Genomic DNA, 16493 nt, shown 5'->3' on the forward strand with positions numbered 1-16493 from the left:
AAGTGTCCGGTGGAATCAAAGCCTGGATCCGAGGTGAGAAGAACCTGAAAGCAGAGGAGACAGAGTCTGGGTCACTTCAGGGTACCCAGGTGCTTGGTAGGCGAATGCCCACCGATGTCGGGTGCTACCGTTGTGAAGATAGGATGCTTGACTCTGTAGCCACGGGGACCAGGAGACGTCGACGACGACCAAAGTCCAGAGGTGAGCTGTCCCACGAAGGATGTGGAGAGCTGAGGGGTCAGTGTCTAGATTGAACACCAACAAGCCTTGGCAAATGCAACCCATGCTGGCAGAGGAAGCAAGTTACAGTGAGGATCAGCAAGGTCCAGGTTAGTCTCCAAGCTATGGGGAGTCAGGGCACGTCTGGAGCAACCAGGGAAGCCCACAGGAAATCAAAGTTACCCTCACAGGGACCCACAGGGCACCGGACCAGGGATTGTGAAGGGACCTCGAGCTGAATCACGAAGTACCAGCCCACGGAGCACTCGTGGAGTGGAGGCCAGAATTCTTCGGTGGAAATACTGCTAGGGTCAGGACTACGGGTATCAGAATTCACAGCCTCTGGGATCGCCAAAAAGCACATGCAGCTGCAAAAGTACACGCTGCACAGGGGTTCGGTTATACGGTCCCCACGAGGGATACTAGTCTCAGGATTGCGGAGAGAGCAGATCGACCTCAGAGACGCTCAGGAACCCACCTCCTGTGTTGCAGAAGTCTTCGGAGTACTCAGGAGCTCGGGAGATGCAAACTGGTCAGATGCGTTAAGGTGCCTGCTGCTGCAGGGGAGTAACTCCTTTACTCCGAAGGGGGATTCTTCTGTCGTCCAGCGAAGTGTAGACCGTCAAAGTCCAGGTAAAATCTAAAGTCCTGTAGTCAGGTTTCCTACTTTATACCCAAGGAAGGGGTTGGAGAAACTCTGGGGACCCTCCTAGGGGAGGGACAGGACAGAGGGGTGGTTACACCCATGTCCTTTGTCCAGTTTCGCGCCAGGGCAGGAGCAAATGGCTCCTGCAACCGGTTTGAGCTGGACTATGCATAGGGACACCAAATGTCTCCCCAGTGCAGACTTCAGGAACTCTGAGTGCACCCACCCAGTCCCAATACACTAAAGCCTGTCTGGGAGGTGGTCACACCTCCCTGTGACAGGAAACCTATTGTCAGGCCTTCCCCTGCTCAAGCTCAGCTCAGCAGCAAGAGGGCAGACTCGTGACTGTGGCTGGCAGCATCCATTTTGTGCTGCCCAGGTTGAGAAAGCTGGTACCGGGTAGACCGTTGACCCATAGTAGTGGTTCTAGAAGGGAGGAATCATACCTCCCACACCAGTTACTGGTGTGGAGGTATGATTCCAAGGTGTTTGACACCAAACATGATATGTTTCTAAGCAGCCATTTTAAAGTTAGCATTTACCGCAAGGTTATAATGCACTTAAGTATATATGGTTTGGTTGCATCACAGACAACCCCGGAGAATCGGTTCCAAAGGCTGCAGAGGGGCTCTGCTCATGCAGGGGCACCCTCTCACACAAAACCCAGCACCCTGCCTTCAGGATTGATAAGGCCTGCCATAGGGGTGACTGATAGGTTTATATGTGCAGTGATTTAGAATAGATATAGGCAACCTATATCTAAGTAAGGGGTGCATGCACCACCTTACACAGGCTGCAGTAGCAGACATGTGGTGCCATTTTGAATGGTCTCTCAGGGGTGGCATAATACAAGCTGCAGCCCCTGGGAGGCCTCTGGGGTACCTATGCCCTGGGTACATGGCGCACCATATACTAGGGACTGATAAGGGTACCCCAGTATCCAATCTGGAGTGTACCTAAAGTACATGCAATCAATTTATAGGAGAAAGCAGATAGACTGACTGGGATCCTGCTATTCAGGACCCCAGTCTAAGTCGAAAAGATTGATACATCAGCAAACAGTGGGGGTAACCATAAGAGGCAGATCCTACTCTCCTACACTTGTGACAAGTAGTTGATAGCATTACTACCTTGACCGACTATGGTGTTAATTGTCGGGGCCTTCAGAAAAGTATGCAAAGAGTCGCCTGCATCTTTATACACTTTTGTTACTAGTTCTACAGACGTGATTTATCCATAAGATAGTGCATCTAACCGCTCCTCCCATGGGTGCACAGTGTGGTCTGCAGTGTTTACATGTTAAGTAAATAATATGAAATGCAAACAAGATAATGAAATATTTAAACCTTGATAAGAAAACAGTTTCCTTTTTATTCAGGCAGACACATGAGAACACTCTACTATAGTGGCCGATGGGTCACTATTACTCGTGAGACTCCCGAGGTCTGGGTCTGTGAAAACAGATGGTACATCACGTACAGGAGTTAAAAGAAGCTAGGAGGCCGAGAGCAGGAAAGCTGGAAATCTTGCAGGAAATAGGTAAGGTAGGAGAAGTGCTGTCGACTGGGGCAGCACTGTCTGAAGCAGTCAGGGTAACGTAGGCTTTCTAACAAAGCGTATCGACACCGAGTGAGTTGAGGGTGTCATGGCAGGCTTTCTACTAGGGGAAGCATGGTGCAAAGGAGAGAGGAAAAGAAACCATGAGCCAATAAAGCGAACCATGACATTGGTGAGCATGTACTTGGAACTGTCGATTCTTAGAGTGGATGTTTACAATGTATGTGACATCATGTGAGGGTATAGGGAACCTTTAGGTAGCGGATAGCATGAGCTTTATAATGCAGATACGAGTATTTAGCTGGAGACAGTTAACTTTCCATGACTGCTATTCAGTGGTGACTCCTCCATAGGGGAGTGGGCGCGTCGCCCCACTGCTTTCTCCGAGTGCAAGAAGCAGAAACATAAAATGGTAAAACTACCATTTTATGTTTCTGCTTCTCGCACTGAGAGAAAACAGAAGTGCCTGGAGTGCCTGGTTGTGGGCGGGCGAGTGGGCGGTCCTGCTTGAGGGCAGGAAGGAGTGGCTTGCCCACTGTTGTGGGCCCTGACTGCTTTGGTCGGCCGGTGACTGACCAAAGCAGTCATGCGCACTCTCCCTTTTCTCTATGTAGGCTGCATACAGCCAACATAGAGAATAGGGCCACCCATTAGGCGCCTGGCTGGGGCGCTGTGCACCTGCACAGCACCAATCACAACCCTGCCATTGCAGCATTGTGATTGGCGGAGGGGAGGGAGGCTGCCTGTGAGTGGCTGCTTCTTGTTGAGGAGAGCAGTAGAAAAAGCATGAATCGGGACCCGGCCAGGAGCTGAGGCAACCTGGAGAAGGTAAGTCTTATTTTAATTTAATTAAAAGAATGATTGTGCACACACAGCCACACGCACACATACACACGCACAAAGCCATACACACACTTAGAAACACACGGACGCACATACGCACAGGCCCCCCAACAGAGACACACAGGCACACTCGGACTGGGCAGAGGATTTAGAGGACGCCGGTGATCTGGATTTCTCTCCAAATCTTGGCAGACTGTCTCCTTCTACCGTGGCTACGGAGGAGGGTGGTTCTTATTCAGTGGTGTCGCGTAGGGCGGCAGAGGCTCTCCACCTCCAGCTCCCCACAGTGGCCAGAAGTGCTTCAGCCGGCGGCTTCCTCTGCGGAGCCGCTGCTGCCCTTCAATGATGCACGTTCAGATGTTATTTTGGGCACCTGGTCCAGGCCCAACACAGGGGCTCCTGTGGATAGAAACGTGGCCCGTCACCATCGCCCGGCCTTGGGTGACCCCATTTTCCTCTCCCAACACCCTACCCCTGAGAGCTTGCTTGTCCAAGGCTCTGTGTCTCCTAGTGCATTCCCTTCCGCACCTCCGGACAGGGAATCCAAGAAACTCGAGCAGTTTGGGAAGAAGATTTTCTCTGTGAACACCGCATGCCACTTGGGCCGTTATTCCCACTCTGTGTGGGATACGGTGGCGCAGGTGCTGCCTCAGTGTCCGGAGGAGGCCCGGACGGTGCTCTCCCAAGCGATTGCTGAGGGGAGAGATGCAGCCAAGCTCACGATTCGTTGTGGCCTTAGACCCGCCGACTCGCTGGGCAGCGCAATTTCCACGACAGTGGTGCTACGCCGTCACGCCTGACTGAGGACGACTGGCTTTTCTGGGGATGTCCAGAACACTCTGATGGACATGCCTTTTGATGGCACTCGCCTTTTTGGCGACAAGGCAGCCAGGGCGTTGGAGCGTTTTAAGGACTTTCGGCCACGCGCAGTCCTTCGGCTTCTGCTTTTCGCTCCTTTCGTGGCCAAGGAAGGGGCGCCCAAACACGTTTGATTCAAAGCCACAGGCCTGCCCAGCAACAGTCTCAGCACAGCCGCGGACGTGGGACCCACCGAGGTCGGTCAGGGGGCCAGCAGGCGGGTCAGTCCACCACCTCCCTGTCACCACTGCCTCCAAACCTTCCTAGTCCGGTGTTTCAGGTCCACCAAACGCCAGTGGGTGGCAGGATTCGCCAACATCTCCTCCACTGGCTCACCATCACTTCGGACAGGTGGGTTTTACAGATAGTCTGACTGGGCTACTCCCTCCCCTTCGAGACTACCACTCCAGCCATGCCACCTCAGTACCACCGCATGTCGGGAGATCACTTGGCACTTCTCCAGCAGGAAGTTGCGGCCCTTTTGGCCAAGGGGGCCATCGAGCCTGTTCCGACGCCAGAAGTAGGTCCTGGTTTATTCCCACTACTTCCTGGTTCCAAAACAGGACAAGGGCCTGCGTCCTATCTTAGACCTTCGGAACGTCAATCGCTTCCTCTGGAAGGAGAAGTTCAAGATGCTCACACTTTTCTCAGGTCTTGTCTGCCCTAGACCTGCAAGACTGCATGGTAGTGTTAGACTTGCAGGGCGCTTACTTTCACATCCCCGTCCTGCCGGCCCACCAGCGTTACCTGCGGTTCACGGTAGGCCACCAGTACTTTCAGTTCACCATGCTCCCTTTTGGCCTTACCAGCGCCCCTCGGTGTTCACGAAAGTGATGGCGGTGGTTGCAGCTCATCTGCGCAGATCGGGGGTTTCAGTCTTCCCCAATCTTGACGACTGGTTGTTGAAGGCGGGCTCGCCCCAGGCAGTCGTCTCCCACCTCCAGACTACGGGCAGCCTCCTGCATTTGCTAGGGTTCTCCATCAATGTGCCGAAGTCGCACCTGATTCCCTCTCAGAAGCTCCTCTTTATCGGAGCGGTTCTGGATACGGCGTAGTTTCAGGTTTATCCTCCCGAACAGCGAGTCTGGGACATTCGGGCTATGATTCCGATCTTTCAGGCCCTTGTCCTGGGTTTCGGTCAGGATAACCTTGAGGCTTGTGGGCCTCATGGTCTCCTGCATCTTTCTGACCAATCATGCCAGATGGCATATGCGGGCTCTGCAGTGGGACCTGAAGTTCCAGTGGGCGCAGCATCAAGGGAACCTGTCCGAGTACGTCCAGATCTTGGAGGACACTGCACGACAATTGTAGTGGTGGCTCACAAACCAGCATTGGGTCAGCGGCAGATCACGCTTCCTTCCCCAACCGGAGCACACAGTGGTGATGGATGCGTCCCTACTGGGATGGGCCGACCACATGGGAGAGCGGAGATCAGAGGCCTCTGGTCTCCGGCGGAGCCCAGGCTCCATATCAACCTTCTGGAGCTTGGGGCGATCCTACTTGCACTGAAGGCATTCCTTCCCTCTGTCAAGGGGAAAGTAGTGCAGGTGTTGACAGACAACACCACCATCATGTGGTACTGCAACAAGCAAGGCGGGTGGGGTTGTGGACCCTATGTCAGGAGGCTCTGCCTTTCTGGAGATGGCTGGAACGTCAAGGCATTTCCTTGGTGGGTCAACACTTGGCAGGTTCTTTGAATGCCAGGGCGGACAAACTCAGCCGCAGGTGCATGATGGATCACGAATGTCTTCTTCACTCGTAGGTGGTGCAAGGTCTCTTTCAACAGTGGGGAGAGCCTTGGTTAGATGTATTTGCCACCGAAGAGAACGCGCAATGTCTGCAGTTCTGCGCATTGAAATTTCCAAGGCGGCACTCTCTCGGTGACGCTGTTCGTCACGAGTGGAGTTGCGGTCTATTGTACGCCTTTCCACCTATACCACTTCTACCCAGAGTGCTGAAGAAGACCAGGCGCGACCAGGCCCAAGTCATTATGGGCTCGAAGAGTTTGGTATCCCAAGCTACTCAGTATGAGCGTGGATCACCCGATCAGACTGCCTCTTCGGGAGGATCTTCTGTCACAGCAGCAGGGGACGGTCTTCCACCCGAACCTGTCCAGCCTCCGCCTCCTTGCGTGGAGATTGAGCGAGGACAGTTGATTCCATTTGACTTGCCTCCTGAAGTCTGTGATATCATTCTGGCACCTTTGGTTTTTCTTTGTTCGCCCTAAGTTGGCAGGGTATGCTCAGACGTGAGTCCCTTGCTCACTTTGCCACTGGAGTCAAGCAAGCCCGGCTGAAGACGGCTGTAATGCCAGAAACCGGTCCTGGGAAGCTTGATTCCGGTCCAGGGAAGACATGGCTTGGCAGTTCGGGCTGGACTGTTCCCATAAGGCACAGGGTCAGACTGATTTGCATATGGCCATGTCTGAACTGGGGTGGCGGAGTGAGCTAAAGAACGGTGATGGATTAAACCCAGATCAGTTGACTGGGGGTGAGTGTTTGTATTGTCAACGCTCCGTCCATCACCACCTTTGGTTTTTCTTTGTATCATTCTGGCAGCCAGGCGCCCCTCCACTAAATCGGTATACGCCTGCAGGTGGAACAATTTGTGGCATGGTCCACAGCAAAGGCTGTGGATCCCCTTTCTGCCCCTCTTTCAGAAGTCCTTTTGTTCCTTCTTTCTTTGGTCCGGCTGGGCACTATTAAGGGCTACCATTCTGCAATTTTGGCCTTTCTCAGGCTCCCTGATCAGCCTTCTCTTTTCAAGTCCCCTGTCGTAAGTAGATTTCTCAAAGGCATTACTCACCTTTTCCCTCCTGTTCCTTTTGTGATGCCGCAGTGGGACTTGAATCTGGTTCTTACCTATTTGATGTGCGCTCCCATTGAGCCGCTTCACTACTGTCCTCTTCGTTTATTGACTTTGAAGACTGCTTTCCTGGTTGCCACCACCTCCGCTAGGCGCGTGAGTGAGCTCCAGGCTCTTTCCAGTAAACCTCCTTTTCTGTCTGTTCATCCGGACAAAGCTGTGCTCCGCAGTCGTCTTTCCTTTTTGCCAAAGGTTGTTACTGCCTTCCATATCGGGCAAACTATCACCTTGCCCACTTTCTTTCCACCTCCCCACCCTTCCAGAGAGGAAGAGAGGTTCCACCATCTGGACCCAAAACGTGTGCTCTCATTTTATCTGAATTTCACACTACAATTCCGGGTGGATGACCCGCTCTTTGTTGGCTACGTAGGTGCCAAGAAAGGCCGGGCTGTACACAAAAGAACTATCTCCCGCTGGGTCGTCTTGTGTATAAAAGCCTGTTATTCTCTGGCTAAGAAGGAGCCTCCGGTGGGGCTGCGTGCCCATTCTACCAGGGCAACAGCAGCTACTACTGCATTGGGATGTGGTGTCCCCCTGCAAGACATCTGTCAGGCAGCCAGTGGGCCTCGCTGCACACTTTGACTTAGCATTATTGCCTTGACAGCCAAGTCCGTAGAGATTACCTTTTTGGCCGTTCTGTTCTCCGTGACTTTCTAGTTTGATCTTGGTTTGCAGACCCACCACCGGGCTTGGTATTGCTGGGGTATCTATTCTAAGGTAAGGAATCTATCACTAACGTGTCGCTTTCAGATGCACAAGTTGCTTGCCTTCGGTAATGATATATCTGTAAGAGACATTAGTTAGTGATAGATTCCTTACCGCCCCACCCATCCTCCCTGTTCTGCGAACTGATTTCTAGGGTTAAGGTCATCCCTTTTAGGGCCTTAGTTTCAATGCACCAGTGGTCAGTATCTTGCATGGCTCTGCGTTCCTGGCACGGAAAGTCGTGTACAGAACTGACGTCAGCGTGCGAGGGTGGCATCTAAGTAGCTGCCGCAACGTTATCCCGGCGATCATGATGCTTACGACAGACGCAGAGCCGCAGAACGCCACCTTCCGATGTGCGTGGGTACTGCTGACAAAAACGTTCCGGATCCAGTCTGACGCCTGGGGGTAATTCTCAGGTAAGGAATCTATCACTAACTAATGTCTCTTACAGATATATCATTACCGAAGGTAAGCAACTTGTACGTTAAGTGCGCCAACACGTTTGCTACATAAAACTGCAGGGCGAAAAATGGTGATGCGTGGAATAACCCATGAGTGATGTGTGTGTTTCAGGCCAGCGTGACTTCCAACGTTTTCAAATGCACGCGTTTGAGTTATGTGCAGCGGAGAGTAAGATAATACATTTGTGCTAAAATGCCATTATTAGAATGGAATTCTTTAATATATGAACTCCTTATTTCTGTCCTAAATCTCTTACAGAGCACGCTCCCTAGATTGGTGATAAGCTCGTTTAGGTTGGGCTCACTGGCGCTGATAGCGCTGTGACTCGAGCTGGCACATTGACCAAACTGTACGACCTTAGAGATTTCTCAAGAGCGGTGATTGGTGGAAAGTGGCTGTGAGAAGTTGGCCTGGTATATGATGTCCACTATTCTAGTGGGCACCTTGCAACAGTCCAAACGACCCTTATTGATGGTAGGTTGTAAAGTCAACCTTATAGAAAGCTATCCTAGTGGTAGCTGTGGAGAGCAGCCTTCAGGCTAAGACTTAGAGGCGAGTTAAGCTAGTTGTTTTACCAATTATAATCTCTTGAATGATCAAATGAAAGCACACCACACAAGGTATATATCAAATGTATATGTATTTATTCTAAACACAACCCCTCTGGACTCTTTATGAGGTCAGAGGTAAAAGTACAATACAAGGAACTTAATTAGCATACGATAAGTTGCTCAGTATACATTATGCCCTAGGGCCCTCACAAACCATATACTAAAATAGTGGTATAAGAACCACGTGAGAGTTAGAAAGCAGGCCTAGGGCCTGTGGAATCGCTGGGGCTGCCTAGGACCACCAAAGGTTAGGATGTAGGAGGCCCACGGGAGACACGTGCAGTGCCTAAACACAGCCGCGGGTTACTATTGACTTTCTATGGATAACAAACAAGTTACAAATTTACAATTTAAGGGAACTTCTAGGTGAACTACGATGGAACCCTTTTAGACTAGGACACTTCGAGAGTCAAGACCCACAGGAGCACCCGAGTACTCGTGTTACCTCACCCATGGAAGCCGGGTGCATAGGTGTCTTTTTGTGTCGGGTTTCGTCGTCGATTCCAATGGAGAGCTGCGAAGAAGTGCTGCAAGCGACCAGAGGAAAAGGGGCCGGGTGGATCCAAGAGTGGATCGGAGATGTGAAGAACCTGAAAGCAGAAGGGACAGAGTCTGGGTCACTAGCCAGTGACCAGGATGGCGATAGGAAGATGCCAGCCGATGCCGGGTGATTTCAGGTGAGAAGGTGAAGTTTGTCTCTTCAGCCACGAGGTCCAGGAGGCGTCGACTATGACCAGGAGCTGGATTTGAGCTGTCCGACGAAGGATCTAGTTGACTGCGATGTCGGTATACAGATTGGACCCAACAAGCCTTGGCAAACGCAATCCACGCAAGATGTCAGGATTGGCTTTGGTGCAGACCAGCAAGGTCTGAGGAACTCCTCCTTTGGAGAGGAGTGGGAGCAAGCCTAGCGCAACCAGGAAAGCAAAGTAAATCAAGGATTGTTCTTCGTGGGGGCTCACTAGCCAACGGACTAGGAACCGCGAAGACGCGTCGAGCTGAAATGCACAAAACTGCCCCACGGGAGGCTCGTGGAGTGTGGGCCTCTGAGCTTCGGTGCAAAAGGTGCTCGGGGCTGGGGCTTCAAATACCCCATTGCACAACTTCGGGATACCTCAGGAGCCTCGAAAATACAGACCGGCAAAGATACTGTTGGTGCCTGTTTGGACAGGGTGGTCACTCCTTGACCACAAGGGAGATTTCTTCCATCTTCCAGTCGAAATGGAATGTCGAAGGTCCAGGATATATGTTGCAGAGTTTCGTCCAGGGTAATCTACAGTCCTAGGGACTGGGGTTCTATACTTATAGCAAGTTTAGGGGTTGGACTAACTCTAAGGTCCCTCCTATGGGTGGACCTGGGGAGGGGGTGGTTACACCCCTTCCCCTTTGTTCAGTTTCGAGCTAGAGCTGGGGCTGAGTGCCCCAGCAACCGGTTCGAACTGGGAAATGCATGGAGCACCATGTGTACCCCAGACAGTGTCTGAAAAGCATTCACTGAATGCCACCCACCCTGCCCCAAATCACTAAAGCCTGTCTGGGGCTCCCAGTACAGGAAACCTATTGTCCAGGCCTCCCCTGCCGGAGTTTCGTCCAGCAGCAGGAGGGCAGACTCGTGTCTGTGGCAGCAGCATCCATTTTGTGATGCTGGGGCTCTGTTTCACTTTAACCGGGTTTACCAGTAACTACATGTCTTCTCCCTCTAGAAGGGGGGGGGAGGGGGGGTAGTATTCCAAAGTGTTTGACACCTTACACATGTTTTGATAAAGCCAAACCAAAGTTAGCATTAACCGCGAGGATTATAATGCACTTAAGAGTATATGGTATGGCTATATCATAGAACAGCTATAAGGAAATGGTTCTGAAAGCTGCAGAGGGGCTCAGCTCATGCTAGGGCACCCTCTCACACAAAACCAAGCAATCTGCCTCCAGGATTGTCAAGGCCTGCCGTAGGAGTGACTCATAGGTTACTATGTGTCTATATATAAGGTAGATATAGATATACTATATCTAAGTAAAGGGTGATTACACAGGCTGTAAGTACAGACCTGTGGTGTCAGTTCGGAAGGCTAACCAGGGGTGGCACAATACATGCTGCAGCCCCTGGTAGGCCTAGGGTGCACTTACGCCCGGGGTACCTAGGGTACCATATACAGGGGCTCACAAGGGTGACTCAGTAACCAATCTGGTATGTACCTAAAGTACATGGAGTCCATTTTATAGAGAAAGCAGATAGACTGGGGCCCTGAATAGCAGGGTTTCAGTCCAACTAAGTCGAAAACCAGCAAAGCACCAGGCAAAAAGTGGGGGTAACCATTTAGTCAGATATCCACCTTCCTACAGTGGCCCATGAGGCTGTTGGCTGAATCCGGTTTGCCCCCCTGCACCCTAGTACAAGACAGGCTCGGATGAACTTGAGTTAGACCATTTGCCACAGTAGCCTCATGTCTGGAACATGTTCAGACGCACTGGAGTGCATCATGTGTGTAGCCTCCACCCTGTGTCCATAACTACCTCAGATGCGCCGGAAATGCACATTTGCAAGAGTCTGATAAACAGATGGTAACAGCACATTCAGTTCCCCTTATCCTGGGGGTGTACGCCGCAGTTCTATTGCAAATGTTATTTAATTTAATAAAAGGCCAATATCACTGTGTTGTAGAGCGGCACTAATCGATGCTTCGCATTTTTCCTATCAAATCTATTCCCTTCTTATTTCCCTTATGACGTTACCCCTAATTGTGCTTAATGACATTGAATGCCTCTTTTGTGATGCTTCTCTTAGATTTAAATGTGTGCCAGACCAAATTATAAAGGCTACCATAGTGAACAAAATGAGGTCAGTTTCAGGAAGGAGTTGCAAGTACTTTTTAAAATTCTCGACCCCAGGTCTACTTGCACGTAAAATAGTTTTGTATTGAAATGCCTCTCTTTTTTTCAAAGTTTTCACTGTGGAGACCTCCCCCGATTCCCCAATGTGTCGGTCGGGTTTGCTCGCTTGGCTTGCTTGTGACGTAACACTCATCCCCATCTTTTAGGCCCTTCCACTTTCAGAAGTCACCAGCCGCCACTGAAGCTAATCCTGTTTCTCCATTTGTTTTCCTGCAGGGTTTCCGTGTGAGCTGGTTCCCCTTTTCGACCCTATACTGTCTCCCAGGAACCTGGTGCTGGTGGCTGCCAAACCAAAGAAGGAATTAACATAATCTACGTATCAGATCACAAGATACTCCAGAGACAATAGAAATACAAATTAAAATGAAGGCGGTGGCGTGTTTCATACACTCACTTTCATGAACTTTTTTTAATTTGAAATCCTGGTTTACAGCATCATCGACATAAGCTTGTGGGAAGGTGCTACCATGTGAATCTAAATACATAAAATAATCGGTTCTGAAAAATCAGCACTGAGAGGATTTAAGGTTTCATGTACCAAGGCAGGTTGCAACCCAGTCAGTGGTTTTCTAGATCAGTTGGTGTTTGACCCTGGCTTCTTTCTCCCATGATACAGTTGTACTGATGAGTCAAACGCAAAGTGTCCTTTGAAAATTGAATATTTCTCGAGACATTGTCTCTATTTTGCAAACCAGAGGTTTTTCGACCGCAAAAACGCTTGGTATATCAGACAATTAAATTTGTATAAATCATTTGCACTGAAGACATTAATTCCAGAATCTCAGTTTATCTCTGAGGCTGATATGTATAGATCTAACATCTCTTTTTTTACCATAATAATCGCTTTTAGAAATGGAAGAATATTGCTCAATAATGCTGTGCATTTCTGTAATGAACTAGTACGTTGGCTTAGTTACTTTAATAGTAACATCAAACCAGTTCCTTCATGAAAATGGTCTGTTTTCAGCTTTTAAAATGTGTGTGTTATTGGGTGCACAAGACCATCTCTGCTGCTCTAAAATCACTTAGACTTAGAAAACTGTTAAAACCTTCCCCTCTGTTGATACGATTTTTAGTCAGGCTTACCCCCAGCCAATTTACAGCTAGATTCATCAAGCTCAATTGCGCTCGCAAAGGGCCAGATTCTGAGAATCTGGCCCTTTGCGAGTGCAATTTTTGCATTTGGGATTCATCATCCCAAATGCAAAATTCGCTAATAAAGAATTCGCACATTTGCGAGGAAATGCATTTAAGGAATCTCTATTTGAGATTCCTTAAATGCAATTCATTAACCATTTCTACATTGCGAATTCGCTATTTTTGGTCGCTATTTACCACGAAGTCTGACTTCGTGGTAAATAGCGAAAAAAGCACTTTAGTGCATTTTTTTCAATTGCATGTTACACACACACATGTCCTTTGGACATGTGTGTGCGCAACACCTGTGTAAATTTACATTTCAGGGGTGCTACAGGGTGTCCTTTGGACACCCTGGCACCCTTGAAATCGCAATCTTATTTGCGATTAGCTAATTGCTAATCACAAATAAGGAATAACTCCCCATGCATTCCTATGGGCCTTTAGGCCCATAGGAATGAATGGGGAGTTATTCCTTATTTGCAATTAGCAATTAGCTAATCGCAAATAAGGAATCAGTGGGAATCGCAATAAATATTGCGATTCCTACATGAATCCAGTTTTGCGAGTCTGTAATAGCGATTCCTTATGAATCGCTATTATAGACTCGCAAAACGGGTCTTTCGTGAATCTAGCTGTAAGTCATTCGCAGGGTTCTTAACATCAATAAACAAATCAATATACTTCAAAGAGCGAAAAAACTATTTGCAAACAATAAATAAATGTTGTTTCACTGAATCAAGATTGGTGATTTTATATCTCACAAAGTGCACTTACAAATGCATCAAATCATTCAGTGTGATATCTTGGTAAAATATAGAATTAGCAATGGAAATGTGAGTGTACCGGAAGGTGGGGTTGTTGGGTGGCCCACACAATTTATTGAACCCCAGAAACTCAAAGGTAGTTTCTCACCCTAAATGAACACAGTACTTACTGCCCATATAAGTGGCAGAAGTATGTGCATTTCTTAGGTGGGGAAGGGGAGAGAAACAACATTAATGGGAGTGTTAAGGGGGTGAAGCTGAAAGAAAAATTATATCATGGTGCTTTGGGCATTAGACATTTTATATTGGCCCACCCAGTTGTTAACTTGTTTTCCCATAGCCCCAATAAAAAAGTAATTTTTTTGTGGTAAATGTCAAATATCCTATTCATCATGGTATCCAAACTCTCTTTATGCAGTCCGAAGGAAATTCTCTCATTGGGCCTGAATATAATTTCTGTGAAGACCACAAAAAAATAAACAAGAAAAATTATACTGTTGTTTTTTTCATTTACTCATGCATAACTTTACCCACTTTAAGTTTGTTCATGAATAAATAAGCACTGGAAATCATCTAGTGGTGGATTTGTGAAAGTCAGCAATTTACTCCAACCTAGAAATGACCCTACTGTAGTTAGATTTTGGACTTTGAAAACACTGATTAATACGGGGGAAAAAAGGAATGGACAACACAGGCACACAGTTACTCAACAATTGTGTCTGTTGGCAGATGTACAAAAATATGGTGTAGTCCTCTTTGTACTATCCATGATCATCCTAAAAAAAAAGCAACGATGAACTGTTCAGTTTTTTCAGCTACTATTACACCTTAGCTCTTTCCAATACACAACTTGTATCACTACTGGTGGAAAAAAAAGAAATACACTTTCTGAAATTGGTTAGTGACAAGCCTATTGAGAGCAAAGGCAGATACGACTTGCTACATCTTCATCCATTGACAACTATAAGGTTTCCAAAATCAAACATTCTTCTCTTACCTTCCAGAACATCCCATCTCAAAATAAAAGGGATGTGACGTATTGCCTTTACTAACATTTTTTTTCTTGTTTTAAGCCTAACGTTCACTAAACTTAGGTAAAACAAATTGTCATGTGTATATTATATGAAGATGAGAAATGTGCAGTTCTCCCTCGGATCTCACAACAAAATCTTTCAGATTTTGTGGCATGTGACTTTACATTTTTACATTTACCTTACTATGAATTCTGTGTTCAGACTTCACCCCTATTTAAACATCACATTTTCCCCTGTATAAAGTTGTGCCTCTCATGATACCAGTTTACTGATGCTCAGTTTCTCTTTTTCCTGTATTACTACAGAATTACTAATGACTTTCATCACTTGGATTAGAGTAGACCATTGTGATTCTCCTTTTCGAGACTGTTGACACCTTAATATGCTCCCACTCATAAACCTTGAATCCTCACCCTAGACAATCAATCTTTGTTCATTTTCCTGATTACTTCTCGCTCTCTGATGCACCCAATCCAGGTACAGCTCTTTTATCTCAAGTCTACCCATCCAAGATGGGCATTCCTCAGTGCAAGGTTTTCTGCCATAAAACAAATAGAATGGAGTGACTCCAGTAGATAGTGGAGTAGTTTTACAGCCCCACAACATCCTCCGTATCCCATCCCTCCAGCTTAGTTTATTTTGCAGTAACATTTGTAAATAATCTCCAAGTATAAGAATACACTGTCTACTAATTCAGATAGAGTATAAATAGCTGCCTATTGTACTTTACTCCAAACAACTTCAAATATCGTGCTGTCTCACACTAAACGAATTGTGGATTATTGTCCTTAATACGTTTCTCTGGGTATCCTTCTCCTGTGAAAATTTAATCGGAAATTCTGTAATGTCTTTGGACTTAGTTTTGTTCCCAAACATCACCTTGGGCCACTTAGAGTAAGAATCCATTATGACCAAAAAAGTATCTTCTTTGCAAACCATTAAAAAAAAGTAGAGCACCAATGTCTAATCCAACCTTCTGCCTTGTTCTGTCAGAATACTCAATCGGAGTAAGAGGTGATTCCTGCACGGAACGGGATTTATCAGTTTACATGTATGAAATGCAATTTCTCACAAATCCCTGAATTAACCTATCAGTTTCAAACCACCAGAAATCTGTTGTAGTTTTCCTTTTCCTGGCTGACATCCCTCTGCAACCCTCATTACTTATCTCCTTAAACCTTTTTCTCATTCCTTCAGGTACTACGAATGTTTTATCTCTATGTAAGATTCCATTGTCCTCTGATAAATCTGACCCTATCATACACATTTTTTTTACCATGAGTAACTGACCATCCTCCTTTTAGTCCATTAAAAAGTTCAGTAATTTCAACATCTTCCTTTACATTCATTTATGTCTTTGACTCTATTACAGAATGTTTCTACAGTCACTACCAACCAGTCTTTTTTTTGCTACTACCTCACCCTTTTTAATTAGTGTTCTAGCCAATCAAAATTTACATTCTTGCTACAGGATCATAGTTCAAGAAAAATGTGAACTCTTGCAAGTAGAACAACCACTCACATAATCTTGAGGTGTCTCTTGGTGCTCCCTTGGTATTAAAAACAACTATATCAAGTTTATGATCAGACGATGGAGGCGCTAGGGGGCGCACAGCGGAATGGCTGCCTGAGCTGCAGCTCCGCCGGGCGATCGTCAACTATGTGAGCTATTGCCGCTATAACCCCCACTGATCTACTCTCCGAGCCCACCCGCGGGTGGGGGAAGATGTGCTGCACTGGCCGCAGTGGAGAACGCGGTCCTACACTCGGCGATTACTAACTTTTGCCGTGTCAATGATGCGGTGCGATCAATTGCCTGACAACATGGCCGACGCCGGTTGGCGGACCTCCGACCAGCGATGTGTCCTCGGCATGTAATCAGCCTCCTGCACTAGCG

The 16493-nt window shown here is 47.7% G+C and overlaps 1 protein-coding gene across 4 annotated transcripts in view; it reads left to right on the top strand.

Moving 5' to 3' along the window:
• The window catches only part of METTL25B (methyltransferase like 25B), a 471174-nt gene extending 457120 nt beyond the window's left edge, over positions 1–14054 (top strand). For 3 of the 4 annotated variants that reach the window (XM_078669825.1, XM_078669822.1, XM_078669824.1), the window contains exons 9-10: positions 11875–12760; positions 13438–14054. In XM_078669825.1, coding sequence (XP_078525951.1) covers positions 11875–11969 — 95 coding nt within the window. In that variant the 3' untranslated portion in view covers positions 11970–12760; positions 13438–14054. Of the gene's footprint in view, positions 1–11874; positions 12761–13437 lie in introns of those variants that run through there. The other variant, XM_078669826.1, reaches the window with a different exon arrangement.
• Positions 14055–16493: the final 2439 nt, after the last annotated feature.

This window comes from Lissotriton helveticus, chromosome 12 (assembly GCF_964261635.1).
Source record: "Lissotriton helveticus chromosome 12, aLisHel1.1, whole genome shotgun sequence".
NCBI lineage: Eukaryota > Metazoa > Chordata > Amphibia > Caudata > Salamandridae > Lissotriton > Lissotriton helveticus.